Here is an 18,534-nt window from a genome sequence, read left to right on the forward strand (position 1 = left end):
AGACAAACTTACAGCAAAGATGCCCCTAACCAAGAGAGTGTGCGCGCTGACATACAAGACAGCTGCAGTAGTGCTGATTTTTTTCACATCTTTTATTGATTTTAAAATCCGAATATCAGTTTTTTACTACAATTCGGTTATATATTCCAGTTTATAATATTCGTTGACAGCCCTAATGTGCAATATGAATTGCAGCATGCACTGATGTGCAAAATACCAACCAATACTTGAAGCTCTGTGTAATGCTCAGTGCTTAAGGAAAAATCCTAAATGTAGTCATGTCAATTGTCCATTAGCAGGAAGGTCTCTGCATTAACTGTTGGGCCATAATAATAATAATAATAATGTTTGACAGGTAGAAGTTAAGTCCTCCATGCTTTGCAATAGAATGTGTACTGTTGATATACAGCTGCTTCACCTCCTGCATGGCCACATGGATTCATACAGTTGTTGAAGGAGAACTGGTCTGAATACAGTTAGAAAAAGATGGCTCAGCTCCGTTGGTAGAGCAGGCGTCCTGTGTACAGAGGCTGCAGTCTTTGACCCACTGATGGCAGGCTCGCCTCCCGGTCTGCCGGTCATTTGGTGCATGTCACCCCCCACTCTCTACTCCCCACATCCCCTGCCTCTCTTCAGCTGTCGTAAAAAAAAAAATCTTAATATAAAGAAAAAGACAAAACTGCAGATACTCATACAGCCTTTATTGTTGCTAGTACTGCCGTTCATCATACCTGTGATGTTCAGTTTGTATGCTCGCTGCACAACAGTCACTGATCTCCCCCCTCTGATCTCTCCCCCTTCCCTCTGTCCCACCCTTGGCCTAACAGGGATCGAATGATGCTGCTCAAACTAGAACAAGATATCCTGGAGTTCATTAACGACGACAAGTAAGCCACGTTCTTCACAACCGCCCTCTTGTATATAAATTTAGCCTTCCTACAGCCATTTATAGATTGCTGAGGTAACTAGATTAATATTGCAGGTTGTAGCTGATATTATGGGGCATGTATGGGCTGACAGTATTTCTGGCTAGGACTCCCTGTTCCCCTGTAACCAGAACAGTCTTATGAGACTTCAGTATTAGGATTTTAAATCTGTCTCAAAAATAAATAATCTTGTGTACAACAGATCCAAAATATTTGTCGCTAAAGTGGAACATCCTGCTTTTCAAACACCTCACAATTCAGATAAACAACCTTTTTTTAGAGAGGAAATTCTTGAGGGAAACGAGACAGAAGAATGTTCCCAAAAAAAACTAAATTATTAGAAGTATTCTGTGTTTTTAAGAAAATATTCACAGTACAGTTTGTGTTCGAAGAGGGAAATCTTTGTGAAACATCTGATGTGTTTTAAAGAATCTTTTTTAATGCAAATCATTTTTAAAATAAAGTTTCTTTTCTCAATTCATTTAAATGCTAAAAACTAAAAATTGATTGCAGTCAAATGAAATCTCCCGATACTTACAACCTTGTTCTGTGTCCCCTCCAGTAACCAGTATAAGAAGTTTCCTCAGATGACTTCTTATCACCGTATGCTGCTGCACCGTGTGGCCGCCTACTTCGGCATGGACCACAATGTGGATCAGACAGGAAAGGCTGTCATCATCAACAAGACGGGCAACACGCGCATGTGAGTGCAGTTTTTGACTTTGGTCCAGACTTCAGCAGCTGCAGTCTTAAAGCTACAGCAAACTCTTCTTTTAAATCTTAATATAGGTTTGCATAGATAGCACTGAGCTTACTCAAGCATTATGTAACAGCTGAAGAAAGAGTGCGCTTTATTCAGACCTTTCCGGATGCCATCGTTGGAGTGGTGTCAATAGCGGTTTTGGTGGGGAATATTATACGCAGATTCAATCCAGACGCTTGAGATGATGTTAAAGGGGCCATCTCCTTTAAGTGGATCCTCTCTGCATGTGTGCATTTGTCTGTGTGTGCCCTTACCTGCTGGTGGTCTCCGATGAGGATGAGGTGTTGGCACGCTTCGCTCAGCGTGGTGATCGTGTGGGCCTCACATGTTTGGGTGTTTATTGTTCACAGTGAAAAAGTGAAAACCGCATAACTCCGTGTTCCGCAGCTGCAGGTTTCTATGTAGAACCTTTGGCTGAAATCGACCAATCGTCATTCACCGTTGTTCACCTCAGGCTGCCTTCTCGCACGAGCTTGTAGTCGAGTCGTTGACAAGATTTCAACGTACCATTCTGATACCGCCTGGTGATTCTGGCTCGTACATGTAAGGCCGAATAACCGATCCCAGAGCAGCCATGTTTTCTACATCTTGAAGTGACAGTGCAGTGCAGCCGCACATGTGGGGGAGGGGCTATGCGGTCACTCCACTGTCAGCCAATCGTGGCTAAGGTCTGACCTTTGACTGGCAAAACGGCTTGTTGGTTTCAGGAGGAAGGAGAGGCTCCGAAACATAATTAAAATATGTGCACAAGTTTTAAAAGGAAACAAACTTTACCAGCGTGATTCAAAGACGATAGAATAATAGAAAACTGATTGCACAGTTAAAATATGTCCCCTTTAACAGACTTATCGAGGAACAGCAGCCGGATGCATTTAAAGGTTCAACGGTTAAAGACTTATTTAGACTTACAGCATCAGATCACTGCACTCGGAAGTGGTCAAGCCAGATATACCACAATGTTGATCACAGGCTATTTTTGATGTGGTGAATGTGGTAATTTTACTACATCTGAATCTGAATATTAATTCTGACTCTCTTTGTCCACATCTCAGTTTTGTGATTGGATGCCTTCACAAATCCACTTTGACCTTTCTGGACTGGTCGTCGTGTTGTTTTTTATCTTTGTTTAATGTGGTTAAAAACATGGTGCTCTTTGTCCTCTTCTCCTACAGCCCTGAACAAAGGTTCTCTGAACACATCAAGGATGAACGTAACATGGACTTCCAGAAGAAATTCATCCTCAAGAGAGATGACGCCAGCATGGACAAGGATGATAATCAGGTAGGCTGCATTAGACAGCAAGTGAATCATGTTCATTATCCGTTTCTTTCATTGTTGCCACCAAAGCAACATTCTCACATGTTTGTTTGAAGCGGCGACACTTTTCTTTGGCGCCTGATTCTTGCACATATTCCTGTATGATGATTCTGCAAGTGTTCCATCACGTTCGTGGTGCTAAACCTTCCCACGCTGATTCCGCCCCTCGAAACAATCCTGTTGCAGTTTCCAGTCTCTTGTTTTGTTTTGACAGCAGGCAGCTGCTCTCCCTCGCATGCTACTGTTATCATGTGACTTTGTGCTACTTATTTGTCTCTGTGCGTGGCTTTATAAGTATTTACATAATGGTTCTTTTCCCAAATGTTAGATCCGTGTGCCGCTGCAGGACGGGCGACGTAGCAAGTCCATTGAAGAGCGAGAGGAAGAGTATCAGAGGGTACGAGACCGGATCTTCGCACGGGAAGTAAGTATTGGACCTGGACAGGGTCACACACACATGAAAGGACAGACTAACATTAAATCAGAATCAGAAATAAGAAAAGAAATGAATAAGAAAAGTTTGTGTTATAACGTGTTATCATTTATACATCGAGTCCTTTAGTGACTGAGTGCATAACAGAAAGTACCAAATGAAGGGAGCAGAGTAGCTAACACTGTGCTGTGTGCAGAAGAGGCATAAGAGACATTCTGCATCCTAAATAAAGATGTAGAATTTGAAAACTTTTGAAAGGTTGATTCGCCAAAAATGTTGGCCTTAGTTAGGGTTAGGGTGAGAAGTGCTCTTGAATGGATGAAGCATTTCATAATGTGCAGGTGTCCTTTTTTTTACAGTCCTCTCAAAATGGATACATCAACGACAACAGGTAAGATAATGCGTGTTACTGCAGACTCTAGCGTGTGCAGATGATCAGATGCCACTCTTTTTATTTTACCCTTAAATCTGTTTAGTTGCTAAGTTTCAGTTATGAAAGGTAGGGCTCCATAGACCCTTAAACGTTACAAAGTTACACATTTATATAGATTTTATAGATTCACTTGCAATAATTAACTCCTAAAAAAGACAATTAACATATTTTTATTTCACACACTCTTCTGATCCAGATTTCCAAACGTTGTTTTATGCTAGGCTGTGAGGGGAACGTTCCTCTTTGAGACAGATTTCAGTTAGGTCACTCTGAAGTGACTCCCTGAGCACCCTGTCCATTCAGGATGAATCATGATGAGTTAAAATGCTGAGAGAATGAGGAAGTCAAAGTTTCTGCCATGTGTGCCTTTTCTTTTCTTATTCCTCTTAGGGGTAAAAGTTGTAGACTGTGCCTACCTCTACCTGCCACCCCTCCTTATCTCACCCTCCCCCAAACCCCTCTCCTGTTCTCCATCCAGTCCTGTAACCCGAGCATTTTCTCCTAATGTTAACCCCAACAGACTTTCCACTGAGGGCTACTGCTCTAGCTCTCAAAAGAGGAGGCAGATCTTTAGGTATTGGGGTGCTGCTGACCTTGACTTGTGTGTTGCCATGCCCATTTTTTGAAAGTGGTTTGGTGATGATAGTGGTGACTTGTGGTGGTTTTTCTATATTTGCTTGGCGTAGTCGGCTGATTGATGGCTATTCCAGCACTGCACCGTGGGGCTTCCCATGGCCCATGCATGGCTGCTTTGTGGTTTCACTGGGGACTGATTGACCTACTTACCCTTACATCCATCCACCTTCAACTACATTTTTATATACAGTTACTGCATCGCTTCCACAGTAACATGTTTGTTTTGTGGTTGACTTAGTCCTGTAGTTTTTGTTAACATGTTGCATAACAGCACATAAAGGTACATAAGCAGTACGTACACGATGCTCTGTTTAACTTGCAGCAAAGGAACATTTGAGACATAAAGAAAAGATTGCAAGGTCTACTTTTGTTGGGATGCACCTATTAATGTGTACTGTAGCTATTCAGCCAACGTCTTTTGTTTTATTTCCCCAGTTTTGTCCCAGGGAAACAAACTTCATTTTTTGAATGAATACATGTTCAGTTACACAAAAACAACCTTTACAAGCAGCCTTAAATATAACTGGTTCACAGGAAATAGATTTTTTTTTTGAAATATAACTGGTTCAAAGGCTCTTCTGCCTGATGTTTAACTACCCACTCATTGAGAGAAACATTTCAGTGCTCACAGAGCCCAACAAAAAGATTATTTCTGCAGGTAGTAACTCCGTTTGAAATGTAACTGGTACATTTTTAATGATGTTTGACCGATAAATGAGTGCAGCCCTAATGTTTTGTTAGTGATCAGACGAGCTGCAGCAAACAGTTATTATAGCTGATATATACCAGAAGGTTAATCGAGAGAAAGCAGGTTCATTAACATTTAATAATGAGAAATGTTCATAACTTATTTTGGTGTTGATTTTCAGACGCCAACTATGAACTTCAGTGCACTGTTGTTGCATTTCTCTCTTCCTCTATTCAGACAGTCTCTCTTCTTTTACTATATAGGTAATGATCAGCTAAAAAAATGTTAAAGTGATAACCTGGAAGATGTTCATGTAAATAAATGTCTGTAAGTCTCTCTCTCTCTCTGAATGAGGTAACACATGGTGACTGAGCCTATGGCCCACTGATGAAAGCCTTTGCATCTGCAGTATATAGTATTATTATGGGCTGGGTGTCTGTGGCGGCGCCCAGTTAGTGACGCGTTTTCCATCAGCCAGCAGTGGTTGGTCTGCCAGAGAGGGTAGGCGGAGCTAAGCGGCTGCTTTTTCGCTCTCTGCAAGTGTTGCGAGTAAACAGTAATCTACTATGGCTGAACAAACAAAGAAAAGATGGATGACTACAGATACAACTTCAACAAGAAGTGAAAATCCAAAGAAGAAGAAACAAACTCGACGCTCAGATGAAGCAAACAGTCTGAAAAGGAAAGCGACCGTCAGCCAGGAAAATCAAGAGTTACAACCGGAGCCGACCGTGGACGTCACACATGCAGCACTGTCTGGATATCTGGGAAGTGTGCTCCTGCAGTTACCGTTTATCACCACAGGTGACGCCAAAGAGAACGAAACTGAGATCTTTGAGATCATCACTTTAATAGATACAATATACATACGTGTGTTTAGGACTTTAAGATTATCACTAAGATATAACCCTGCGTTTTTCCTTATTATTTTTGGTTTTTACATGGATAATTTTATTTTGAAGTTCCAAGGTTTAACTTGTCATCAAGTGTTAAAGTATTTGGTGACTATCTTTGATGACATGTAATCCAATATTGCTTTACTGGAGTCTTTTAAATATCACCTGAAACTGAGCTTAATGTCCCGAGCATTTATATTCAGTATTTTAGGTGTTTTACAGAATACATGCTGTTAAACTCTGCTACACCACCAACTTCACCTTCATGAACCAAAACAAGAAAATCTTAGTGAAGACAGAGAATGATGAACACGTAGCTTCCCTGCCGTGTTTGTATGTGCATGTGATGGGGAATACTGTCGAGAGGAGAGACTGGAGAAGAAGTATCATGTGATCAACAGCAGAATCCCTCCTCCTCCTCCTCTTCCTCTTCTCGCTCATCATGCTTTCATCTTTGTCTGCAGAACGAAGTGAACAAGTGTGCGCCTCTCTTCCAGAGAATGGCAGAGCGCCCTCCCTTCCTTAAAATAGGCTGTGCAGGGAGAGACTCAAAATAGATCCTCCATTAATTACAGTCTCTCTGAAATATTTATCAGCCGCAGCCACCTTCAAACACCACTCACTATCACAAGGGTTTTACAACCCATACCCACATCCCTGTTCTCATCATCATGGAGATTCCCACAATCAGCCTTACGTGTTTTGAATCCATTTAACTCTTGCTCTCTCTGCCTGGACGTACAAATCCTTCCTGAGAGGCTGAAAGAAGGAAACGTTTGCAGCTGACGAGGCTGTTTTTCTTTAGTTTTTTGTACCCTGCTGTCCTCGGTGCAGAGTCGTACGTCTATGTTCTACCTACATTAATGCCACACAGTATGTGCAGCACATTTTTCTTTATGTATATATTTATTTCCAAGCACATCTAAGGCATGACATGTCAGTGATGGAGGGGTTTCACCCGAGTGGTTAAGCTTACAGTGTGATCATTGGTTTTCTTGGCAGCTACCCTTATCCAGGGTGACCGCATCACAACAACACAATGAGTGTGTATACAGAAACACAGTGTAGACCCATAGTGGTGATCAAGTCGTAGCAAGTGGTTGTTTTGTAGTAAGTCTGTGAGTCTGAGTGTCGATGTACATCTGGTATTCATTCACAGGAGTATGTGTGCGTCTTGTTTTCATGACATTTCGTGTCTTTAATTCAACACATTTTAAGCGCATGTTTGACCTTTTACGTGTCATCACGTGTATGTGTGCCAGCACTCCTTAATGTGAACGTTGCCCCCACTCTTAGACGGTTTGTGTGTTGACTTCATGGATGTTTGTCTCATCTTAAACCCCTGTAACATCCTCCTACACACCTGTGTTGATGTCTGGAGCATCTTTTCTCCCTGCATGTATGTTTACCTATCTGTATGGGTTTGTGTGTGTGTGTGTGTGTGTGTGTGTGTGTGTGTGTGTGTGTGTGTGTGTGTGTGTGTGATTGTGTGTGATTGTGTGTGATTGTGTGTGATTGTGTGTGTGATTGTGTGTGTGTGATTGTGTGTGTGTGTGTGATTGTGTGTGATTGTGTGTGTGTGGTCGTATGTTTAAAATTGGATATAATAACGTTTGGTGGTTTGTTGCCTGATTCTTGTATCGTGGTTTCACTAAAACCAGCCAGTATGCATCTGTGTTGAATGCCCCATCCTAAAGCCTGTCACACTGTGTCTTTTCTACCTGTTGATGACCTCACTGTGCTCCTCTGCTCTCCCCTCTCTCCTATTTTGTCTTTTGACTATCCTGCTGTTTCTGTTTCCACCTACGTTTGTCTCTGCTTCAAAATCTCACTATCTTCCTCGATATGCGTCACGCTGTCGATCTACATTTTGTCTCTCTCCTCCTCTGGCTTCATAAACTTTAACTCTATCTGCTCACATCACTCTTTTTCTACTTCTTAACTCTCCTCACTTTATCTCTCCTCTTTTCCCCCTCTAATGCATCTGTCCCCATTTGAATCCCCTTCATTTCATCTCTTCGTCTCTCTCTTCTTCCTCCCCTATCTGTCGTCTCTCAGAGGGAACCGGGAGAGCTCCAGCCGAGCATCTAGCAGTCGTCAAAGCAGCACAGACAGTGACATGAAGTGCCTGGAGCCACGGCCCTGGAGCAGCACCGACTCAGACAGCTCCAACCGCACCCTCCGGCCGCCCGTCACTAAGGCTAGCAGCTTCTCTGGCATCTCCATCCTCACCAGAGGGGATAGCCTTGGCAGCAACAAAGGCTCACAGGGAAGCTGCAAAGGCTCTCGCTCCGGTAAGGACTGGGGAGGAAAGTTTAGACAGGAGAGGCTTTTCATTCTAATTATAGCTGCTTAGGTGAAGCGTCTAAATTATAAAGAAATGCATTTCCCCCAGTCATGTAGGCTCCAATGTACATGGTGGCTAAATAAAGACGATGCATACAGTTCTGAATTCCAAAAAAAGCATGGCCAAGTTTGTGAAAGGACTGCCATGTAAATGTAAGGCTGGAGATGAATCTACACCCAACGTCACAACTACTAAAACGGAGTTCATCGTCACCTCTGATCCAACAGTGAGGCTGCAGTTTGTATTGCAGTGGAAAAGGAGGGCCTGCTGCTCGGCAGGAGAGCCTTGGACATTGAATATGTTGTTAATGGCACATTTTAAGTTTCAAACAGAAGCCATTCATAGTCTTGCACTCAGCTGAAATAGTTATAGATGAACATGACCGCTAGTGAGAAGATTGAAACCTTGGTTCCTTTCTAGCCTCTGCTAGGCCAGTAAGTCTGTCTGAAACATCCCGCCCGCGTGCGTGCGTGCGTGCGTGTGTGTGTGAACAGAGCTTATTTAACATGCAAGTGAATACAAAGAGGAATCATCTGTTACTATAAATTACTGCAGGCCAAAAACAAAGAAGAGCCAGGCTTCACCTCTCGCTGGAAGGTTAACTTGAGTGTAATGGTCCAGAAAAATCACATCATGTTGTATAATAGTGGATAATACATGACAAACACACAGGCACAAATAACAGGGACGTTTTGGGTTCACCTAAAATTAATATGAGAAATTATTTCCTGCATCTATCATGTCTTCTTCTGCATCACTAGGCCTGCCCCTAGTCAGTCCTGATGTGTGTCCTCCACCTGCAGCCTCTCAGTCTAGCCGTAGCCTACTTCCCTGCCCGTCGCAACAGCCACAGCCCCAGGCTCCGCCCCAGACTGCCCTGCTGCCCACACCACAGCAACACCCCATGGGCAACCACATGATTGCTCAGGTACGTACCTACACTGGCTGCATTTATGTTGACATATTTTGGTCAATGATATATCTGTAGAGAAAGAAATATCCATGCTCCTGCTCTAAATGAGCCTTTAACGTGTCGTGCGTAAAGAGACAACATATGTAATGACATGTCCTCTTGTCTCTCTCTGAGTTATAGTAATTACTTTGTCTTTGTTGGCGGTGTTTTGCTTTTGTATTATATTTAGAAACTAATGTGACTTCCATTTATTTCCATCTGTTCATTAACAACTTTTCCTCCGTGTTCTAACCCACATATTTCCTTTGTCTTAACTCTCTTTATTCCCTTCTATCCGTCTGCTTCTCACACCCTCCCTCTCACTGGCTTGCTCCTCTCTCCCTCTCCCCCCTCTCTCTCTCTCTCTCTCTCTCTCTCTCTCTCTCTCTCTCTCTCTCTCTCTCTCTCTCTGTCTCTCTCTCTCTCTCTCTCCCTCCCTCTCCCCCCCCCCCCCCTCTCTCTCTCTCTCTCTCTCCCTCCCTCTCCCCCCTCTCTCTCTCTCTCTCTCTCTCTCTCTCTCCCTCCCTCCCTCTCCCCCCCCCTCTCTCTCTCTCTCTCTCTCTCTCCCTCCCTCTCCCCCCCCCCCCCCCCCCCTCTCTCTCTCTCTCTCCCTCTCCCCCCTCTCTCTCTGTTCTCTGCCTGTATACTTCCTCCTTCCTTTCTGCTGGTGTGTATAGCCGGTGGCGTCTCTGCAGCCCTCTCAGCCTGTCTCCTACTCCAGCCCTTCCTGCCCCCAGGTTCTCCTGCCAGTTTCTCCTCCCCAGCAGTACACAATGGTACTGACACCTCTTGTAGCTTCGTCTCTTTATATAGATTTAGTTAAAAGATGCATTACTGACACTCTAACACTTCACATTTATCTATGGCTGTGTTCTCTCTGAAGCTTGGAATGTCTCTCACATCCTGTTCTCTTTTGAGTTGGGTATGAACAATAACTCAAGAGGTGCGCTCTCTCCTGCCCTCTCTTAGAGGATTAACTCAGGACAGGGAATCTGTTTGCTTTTTCACGTTCGTCTTTGTGCTCCTTCTATTTCAGTTATTCTTACGGTACATTGTGTTTTCTTTAAATGTAAAAAAGGGAACCAAATGTTTGGTAGTGTTTGTTGTTGTCAGTAGTTCACCTTCTCTTAATGCTAAAAACACTGTTTAAATGATTTGATGTAACTGTTGACAGTTTTCTCTCTGTTTCCTCTCAAATGACTCCGTGAAATGATCTCATGTTGATCAACGAAGTCATGATGCACAGCCACCAGATGAGTGTTTATATAGACCCAAACCTTAAAGGAATATAACATAATATTTGTATTCTATCGAAGCCAGAGTCGGATGGAAATATCCAACAAGTACAGTTAACATTTGCATCCCACATGTTTAATTAAATACTGTGTGACCAGTGACTGTATATACAGATGGACCACGCGTCTCCATCTGCTCTCATTGTACGACACTGAAGTCAACATAGCCCCTGTGATAGGCGCTGCCATCTAGCGATGGTGACGTCAGAGTCTGCGCAGTAGAGATCGGCGGGTGGCGCCGCCGTAGCCACTTCCGCTAACCAAAACACACACCGAAAAAACAGCAAGGATCCCGCACGCCGGCGTGTTTTACAGCAGAACAGCTTCTTGTGTCGGTCTGAGGTTAAAGTTCAATGACTGTAGTGATTGTTTTAGTGACGTCTCTTCTCGCCGTCCTTTACTCTGCTAATCAGGAACAGATCGGCTGCAGGAGCCGGATTTGTAAACAGAGCTGTCAATCATCCTTTTGACAGCATCAAATAACTAATTGAAAATAAACTTGGATGTAAATCAGCATGATAAGAACTAACTATAATGACTTTTAGGGAGCTGTCATGTCGTCCATCTTTTTACATAGTCTGTGTGTGTGCCAAGATTTAAAGTAAAATAATCATCATGTATTTATTTTATTTATTGTAGTGGAAATCAAACTTCTGTATTCCCCATGCAGGGAGAAGAGCTGGCGCCCCAATTCAGCCAGATGACGCTGAGTCGGCAGGGCTCCAGTGAGAACCCTGAGCCTCCCCCCATGTATCAGGCTCCTCCCACGGTGTTGTCCCAGCACCCTCCACCTCAGACTGGCTACATCATGGCTACCACGGGCCAGCCAATGCCGCCTCCGTCTGGCTACCAGCCTGCCACTGGACACCCCCATCCTCCACCTCCACCACCTCCTCCATCCCAGCCCGTCATGCAGGCGCCACCACCCCCACAAGGCTACATGCAGCCGCCTCCTCCACAACAGGTAAACCGATCGCTACAGGTTGAGACATTTACACATGTGGTAAGCTTTAATGTTTTCTCATGTGCGAGTGATACGCAGTGTGATCAGAACTGCACCTCGCCAACATACAGATACTGAGAGATGAAACTTGATTGCCTTCTTTAAGTAACACCCAGTGAGTCATATGAGTCTCCTGTTACGGTGACTTTCCGTTACAGGAACCTGACAGCAGTCATTCCTGATTCATCCTTTAGCCACGCAGAACCAGGAAACTCAGACGTTGGTCAAACAGAGTTACACAACAGCACAACGCAGCCTTCACAGGGACTGTTGGCCCTTTACAGTGAAGGTGTAGGGGGAAGGAACTGTGTTATAATAAGACATCTGAGATACACGTCACAGCTTAATCACACTTCATGTTCTCTATTCCAGTTAACATCATTACAGTTAGACGTTGCACTGTTTCCACATGAGTAACAGTTTCCTTGTAAGTGAATAGTAAGTTTGGTTGTCAGTGGCTCAAGTTAGCTCTACGGGAAGATAATACATTGATAGTATTTAAATGTCATAGAATCATAATCAAAGGCACCTTTAAGAAATAACTAATTTAAAATATAAAGACGATTGATTTAAAAGAACTAAAAGTTTAAAATTCAAGTAAGATCGTGAAAGGCTCGGCGATTTAAGTTTGTATCAAGACGGGATTTAAAAGGATCACTGACTCAGCTGACCTGATCTCCCCTCACAGCAAACGCTCCGCCCTCTTTAGTCTTCAGTCTGAGGCCCTCTGCCCGAGGATCTCAGCGTACGTGTCGGCTCGTACAGGACTTAAAGGTCTGAGGTATAGCTGTGGAGAGACGTAGAATAATCAGTCATATCTTAAAATCAGTTCTAAAACATGCTGGGAGCCAGTGATGTGATCACATACACGGCTGGGCCAAGTGTTTATATCTTTAGGCACTGAAGTTTAACCTACATGTTTTTATACACTTACAAGCATAAAGGCTTACACTGTACGAGCACAACAGATTTAGTGAAGCAACATTGAACATATTTTCAGATCAAAGGAGTCAGACACATGTTGACTCTGGACAAAAGAAGAGGCCTCATCTGTCTTTCAAATGCATGTTGTTGAAATTCAGTTTTTTTCTCTTGTCAATAACATCCTGGTACTTTCAAAATAAAACATGTCATGTGGTCCTAATAACAGTTCCTCTGGCTCCATTTAAACCTGAGAAAAAACATTTTAATTTATATTTTAGAATTCTCCAGATATGTTCACCCTGATTATATTCTCATTTTACAGAAATAATAAACCCTTAAAATGTGCTGCAGTGAAAGACATTCAGTGATGCTTAAACTCCATAAATATCACAAATGTAACAAGATCTTTCTTTGTTGGGTGTTACATATCAGTGCTGTTATTTCTGCAGCAGCTCCATTCACTCAGTCGGTCCCTCGCGCTCGGAGCGCTGTGCGTCACCTCCACAAGCTCGGTCTCAGTCAGTCAGCTAGCCTGACACATTCCTCTGATTGTGGAGGCGGTGACGATAATGAGTTCTCTCACTCTCTGTCACTCACACTATTTCCTCCCCCCCTCAGGATTTTACTTGAATCAATAAAGTAGTTATTATAATTCATTTGAGGAGAGAGAACTAAATTGACCTGGCCATTAAGCCCCCTGTGGGACACATTAGGCTCGTAATGTTGCTCTGGGGCGATGCTGGAAAGGAGGAGTGTCTGTTTAGCAGTGTTTTTAATAGCTGGAGTGACTTCATCTTTTTTAAATGGTATTAGTGTTGTGTTTTCATGAAGGTAATCGTGGGTCAGTAGCATCCTCTTAAGGCAGCTAGTTAATTAGATCTGTGATGGTGAATACGGGGCAGTGTGAATTCTTCCTTCCATATTCAGTCTTTTAAATGTTGCTGCGCCGGTTTAAACTGACCCTTCTCTCTCCTATGTTCTGATCCTCTGTGCTTTTATTTTGTAGTACCAAACTCTGACCTATATAAACATCCTGTTCTCTTACCTTTCATCACCCTACATGTTATCCTCACTCTCACATCTCCAGGCTTGTATAAACCGCATAGGCTGGGAGAGGAAGAGGCACTATGTTCAGCATGTGGGTGGTCGACAGTTTAACAGGAGTGCAGATATTGACACTGCTGCAGCCTGGAGATGGGCTGAATGTTGTCGTATATGCAGATGATGGTGGAGGCTGAAACTATCGATCCCTCCTAACATTCAACTTCTGCTATGTTTGTCAGTTTAGAGTCTCGTTTGGAAGTTCTGTGTGCTACATTTAGCCCAGTTGTGTAAGGCTTTAACACTGCTGTACATGCTTAGATGCTTTCTAGCACAGAGCTGAATTATGCAGGCATCAGATTCAACCTGCTGTAGTCAATACTTTTATGATAACCGTGGATCAGATGACTTCTCTTCCCTTCTGTGGTCTCTGCAGCTTTATGGCAGTAGTGGTATTGGACTTCAAAATCATGGTGGCCAGACGTGATTCTGAATGAATGAATGATGATGTTGTCAAATCTTCTAGTTTTGTGTTTAAAGTGTTTCCTGACCAGCCCAAAGGTGAAGTTTAAGGTGTTTAAGCTGATGTTGTAAAAGCCTTCTACTAATGTAAACCCTGAGAACCGTCTTGAAGAGCGTCTCATGCCTGACAGCGGGGACGCACAGGGGGCGGCCACGCCCCGAAGCACCTCCAAGCACCCTGAACCGCTGCCCGCTCTCTCTCGGCGCCCCTGTTAACCAATTAGTCTGTTCGTCGAGAGAGCGCCAGGACACGCTGCGCGGTCGGCTCCCGATCTGCAGCGATGGTTTCACCGTCTGTTTCTCTTTTCTCCGCTCGCCACGCCACGCAGCGCGGATCTGGAAAGAAAACACGATCTATTGATTCCTTCTTTGTGCTGTATGTTGGGTTGTTTTACCTGATAAAGGTAGTTAGAATCAGTTTTCAGGCAGATGCAAATATACTTAAAAGTAACTAGAAACGAGCGTGTAACGCTGAACCTTTGAAATGTTTCTCCTGGGGGAGCACGCCCCCGGACCCCCCTAGTTGTGGCAGGTTTTCTATATCCACACAAGTTCTCACCTTTTTTACCCCTTACCTGTCTGCGTCCCTGATTGCTGCATTTAGTGTCAAAATATATAAACAAGGATACATGAACATACGACATAATATATAACATAAATGTATTTGTGCAATGTAAACACACAGTATAATGCACACAGGACTACAATCTGCACACGGTCTTTAGTTTTATACTGTTAAATATTCCATCGTCTTTCACATACCTGCCCCCCCGTACAGCTCTCTAAGTACACCTGGTGTACATATTTGGTATTATATTGCTTTTTTATATTTTATTCTTATTCTCTATTTTCTATCTAAATTCTGTTTAAGGTCCCTGACAGTAGAATTACGACTGTTTTAATAGATTTATTTTCCTTCTTCTTCTGTGTTAATTGTTCTGCACCTAAACACCAAGTCAGATTCCTCGTGTGTGCAAACCTTCGTGGCAATAAACCTGATTCTGAATAATAATACGAATAACAGTCATGTTCTCGATGCAGTGAAAGATATGAGACGTGTTCCTTGTACTGTCTCTGTGCTGAATATTCAGTCGTTCAACGGTCGCTCCTCTGTCCTCTGTGTGTATTCTCCTCTAAGTGTTTCCTTCCTGTGTGTCCTCAGATACAGGTGTCATACTACCCGCCTGGTCAGTACCCCAGCTCAGGCCAGCAGTACCGTGTGCCCCAGCCCATCTCCCACCAGGTGTCTTATCCTGCCCAGCGCACACAACCCATGCCTCAGCCCACACAGCAGTCAGGTCTGTACTTCTTTGGTCATAAGTGTCTGCTGTCCGCTGATCTTTGACTTCCTTATCTGGAGCACTCTGAGAAAATGTTAAGAAAAGTACACACAGGTAAAGTCCACCTGACTTTATGTATGTACTGTGTTCCTGAGCAAAGAAATGATGTCCAGCGTTCAGACCACCAGGTGAAAGGTTATATTTAAACTTCGTCCCTACTTTGTTCTGCCAAGTCAAATATGCTCAGACCAAAATAGACCACTTTCATTTATTTTGTGGAAAACCTTGACAGCTGTATCCCTCAAACCCTCTCATTTGGGATCTGTGAAGGTTGGCTCTGTGTTTATACAGTACGTGACGGATAGACTTTGTTGACAACCTTAATGGACTCTGGCTCGTAGTGGTGGCCTGCCAAATCCTCATGGATCGTGGAGATCGCGGTCAGTGAGACCTTGAATCAATCCGAGGCCGCTGCCAGGTTTGAAAAATGCGTTTTAAACAAGAGAGATCAAGAGTGTGAAGTCAGACCCTTCTGAAGTCATTCTTGTGATGGATAAATTCAGATGTTTTGAAGCACTGGACCAACAACAAGGCACCAAACTAACTACATGTTCAGTGGCCCAGCTGACGTGAAAGCAACACAGACAAGGCCATTAAAGGAACTCTACACAGCTTTGTTTGACTGTGACACTTCAACAAATGAAAAGCATTGAGAGTAATAAAACACTGTACTTTTAGTAGCTGCCACGAAGGGTTCTCCTGCCGTAATTATGGTGAACCCTGCATTTTAGAAATGTTGAAACTTGTAGCCTGTTCGACTTCTGAGAAACTTCTGAATTGTAATTCGATTGGTTTTGTGCATATAACCTCTTTTTTCTTAATACCAGTCATTCAGTAAAAAGGATGGTTCAGACTCAGGGCCTGAGTCCACTAACGTTGCTTTTGGCGCTAACAGCGCCCGCAACCTCAATGTCAGGGCGCTTCTCACCGGCGCTTACTGTTGCTAGGTTACGAAAGTTGTCTGACGGCACTTCCACTTCCCTCGGTAGAGATCGTTAAGTCTGTTTTTAAATCGCTCTGTATTCTTAATATTTGCTTTTATTCGTTTATTTAAATTTGACTAAGAAAACATAAAAACGATGTGAAGGAAGCGTGTCCTGACGTTAGCTGCAGCTCTAGGCAAAATGTACCCTGGAAAAAACGAGAGGATTAGCTTCACCTCTGCAATTGTTGTTGACAAAGTTGATATCTAAAGCCCCGTCCCTTATTGATTTTGATTGGTCGGTGAGGGTTGAGTGACATTGACGAGAGCACCGGTGTTCCAAAAGTGTAACTATTTTTAACTGAGAGCGCAGCGACAAAAGTGTTTTTGCACGCGTGCTGAACATCATCGGTTTTGTATAGAAACAGCCAGCCCAAAAAAACGCCGTCAGTGGGCACAGGCCCTAATGTGTCCTTTTGTTTGCCTTTCAAAAGAGATGACTCTGACAGCCTCAGTCCGTAACCTGCTCTGACATCTAATTTCCCCCTCCAACAACAGCCTCCATCTCCTCTCTATCTCTCTGTGCTCTAATTTCTCTCCTCCTCTTCTCTGTTATGAAATCAGGTCTCCAGACCATGATGCCCAGCCAGCAGCCGAGCTACCAGGGCATGATGGGTGTACAGCAGCCCCAGAACCCAGGTCTGCTCAACTCCCAGAGGGCAGGCATGGGAGGACAAATGCAAAGCATCATGGTTCAGTACCCACAGATGCCATCATATCAGGTAAGGACAGTTTTCAGACGAGACGCGAGTCGAGATTATATAAGCAAAAACATATGTAATAAACAGGATGCAGTTTCATTGTTATTGTGGAGTAAATGAGCCGTGCCTGGTGAGCTACAGATGTTAGTGTCCACACGCTCTACAAGGTGCCGATCTCAGGTTCAACAGCTCCATCTGGTGCACACTTCAAACTATATCCAGTGTGTTCGTGGGCTCTGTGATGCTCTTTAAAGTACAGCAGATCCCTGTTTGCATTCCTGATCCACATCATGATGGGCTCATGAGAGCAAACGATTAGAAAACCTGGACGTTGGTAAAAAGGTTCTGTGAACTTTGAACCTTCTTCGATGCTGTTCCTCGTGAACAGAACAGGAAAAAATGGAAAGACGGATTGATTGAAAACAACAACGAGCTTTTTCACAAAATGAAATCGGTCTCGTGTGAATCCTTCTCTTTTGATCGAGTCTGCTTTCCTTCTAACTCTTATTACTCCTGGTGGTAGTCAACTGAAGCAAAAATTCATCTTCCTGAACTGGGCTCTCTTCTTCTCTTCATCCTCTACACTTTTCCAGGTACCTGTGGGGAATGAGAATCAGCAGGTGGTGCAGCAGCAGTACCAGCAGCAGGTGATGGTGCCAGTCAGCCAGTCAGTCCAGGGACCCATGCCTGTCTACTACAGTGTTATCACACCCACACAGCAGAATAGCACAAGGTATGGAAGACAGTGAGTTGGCTGTAGAATCAATAAAACTGTAACTTAACCTCTGCAGAGTTGTGCACAGAAGTGAAGTACCTACAGGTTACTGCTAAACATGTAAACATGTAACACCTTCTTTGTACGTGTCCGTCCTGCAGCCCGTCTGTAGGTTACCTGCAGGCTGCCAGCTCTGAGCAGTATCAGATCACACAGTCGCCGTCCCCGTGCAACCCTCCACAGCTGCAGCAGCAATATTCAGGTGAGACCACGTGTCAGTAGGTTGTAGAGTTATTATCAAAATGATTGTGAGCACTAGATTAACTGTCTGAGCTTTATTTATGAGAGAATTTATCCGTTCTTCATTTGAACTAATCTGTGGACTGGATTCTTCACAATGTGAGTTTTTTATTTCAGATCCAGAGTTCGTTTTCTTTTCCTGTTTGTCTCACTTTTATTTGTAGAGGACGTCTGTTGAACATGTGGATCAGACTGGGCGGTTTGTATGGCCGTGTTTATTCATTGATTAAGAGTGAAATGTATCAACTCTATACAAAATCAGGTGAAAGGTATTCAGGGGAAAGTTTAGACAGGGTACACGGAGGTCAGAGGTCAAACCT

The 18,534-nt window shown here is 43.6% G+C and overlaps 1 protein-coding gene across 10 annotated transcripts in view; it reads left to right on the forward strand.

Moving 5' to 3' along the window:
- LOC138605394 (R3H domain-containing protein 2) overlaps positions 1–18,534 on the forward strand; it is a 57,966-nt gene that overhangs the window by 33,015 nt on the left and 6,417 nt on the right. For 2 of the 10 annotated variants that reach the window (XM_069677602.1, XM_069677603.1), the window contains 14 exons: positions 828–887; positions 1,489–1,629; positions 2,862–2,970; positions 3,335–3,430; positions 3,781–3,830; positions 4,393–4,446; positions 8,151–8,386; positions 9,201–9,367; positions 10,069–10,167; positions 11,357–11,650; positions 15,339–15,474; positions 17,063–17,220; positions 17,793–17,932; positions 18,076–18,176. In XM_069677602.1, the coding sequence (XP_069533703.1) occupies positions 828–887; positions 1,489–1,629; positions 2,862–2,970; positions 3,335–3,430; positions 3,781–3,830; positions 4,393–4,446; positions 8,151–8,386; positions 9,201–9,367; positions 10,069–10,167; positions 11,357–11,650; positions 15,339–15,474; positions 17,063–17,220; positions 17,793–17,932; positions 18,076–18,176 (1,841 nt within the window). The remainder of the gene's footprint in view (positions 1–827; positions 888–1,488; positions 1,630–2,861; positions 2,971–3,334; positions 3,431–3,780; positions 3,831–4,392; positions 4,447–8,150; positions 8,387–9,200; positions 9,368–10,068; positions 10,168–11,356; positions 11,651–15,338; positions 15,475–17,062; positions 17,221–17,792; positions 17,933–18,075; positions 18,177–18,534) is intronic. The other 8 variants (XM_069677605.1, XM_069677604.1, XM_069677609.1 and 5 more) reach the window with 8 other exon arrangements.

Source organism: Semicossyphus pulcher, unplaced genomic scaffold (assembly GCF_022749685.1).
Source record: "Semicossyphus pulcher isolate SPU_LCO1_2020_fin unplaced genomic scaffold, fSemPul1.0.p SCAF_3, whole genome shotgun sequence".
Taxonomy (NCBI): domain Eukaryota; kingdom Metazoa; phylum Chordata; class Actinopteri; order Labriformes; family Labridae; genus Semicossyphus; species Semicossyphus pulcher.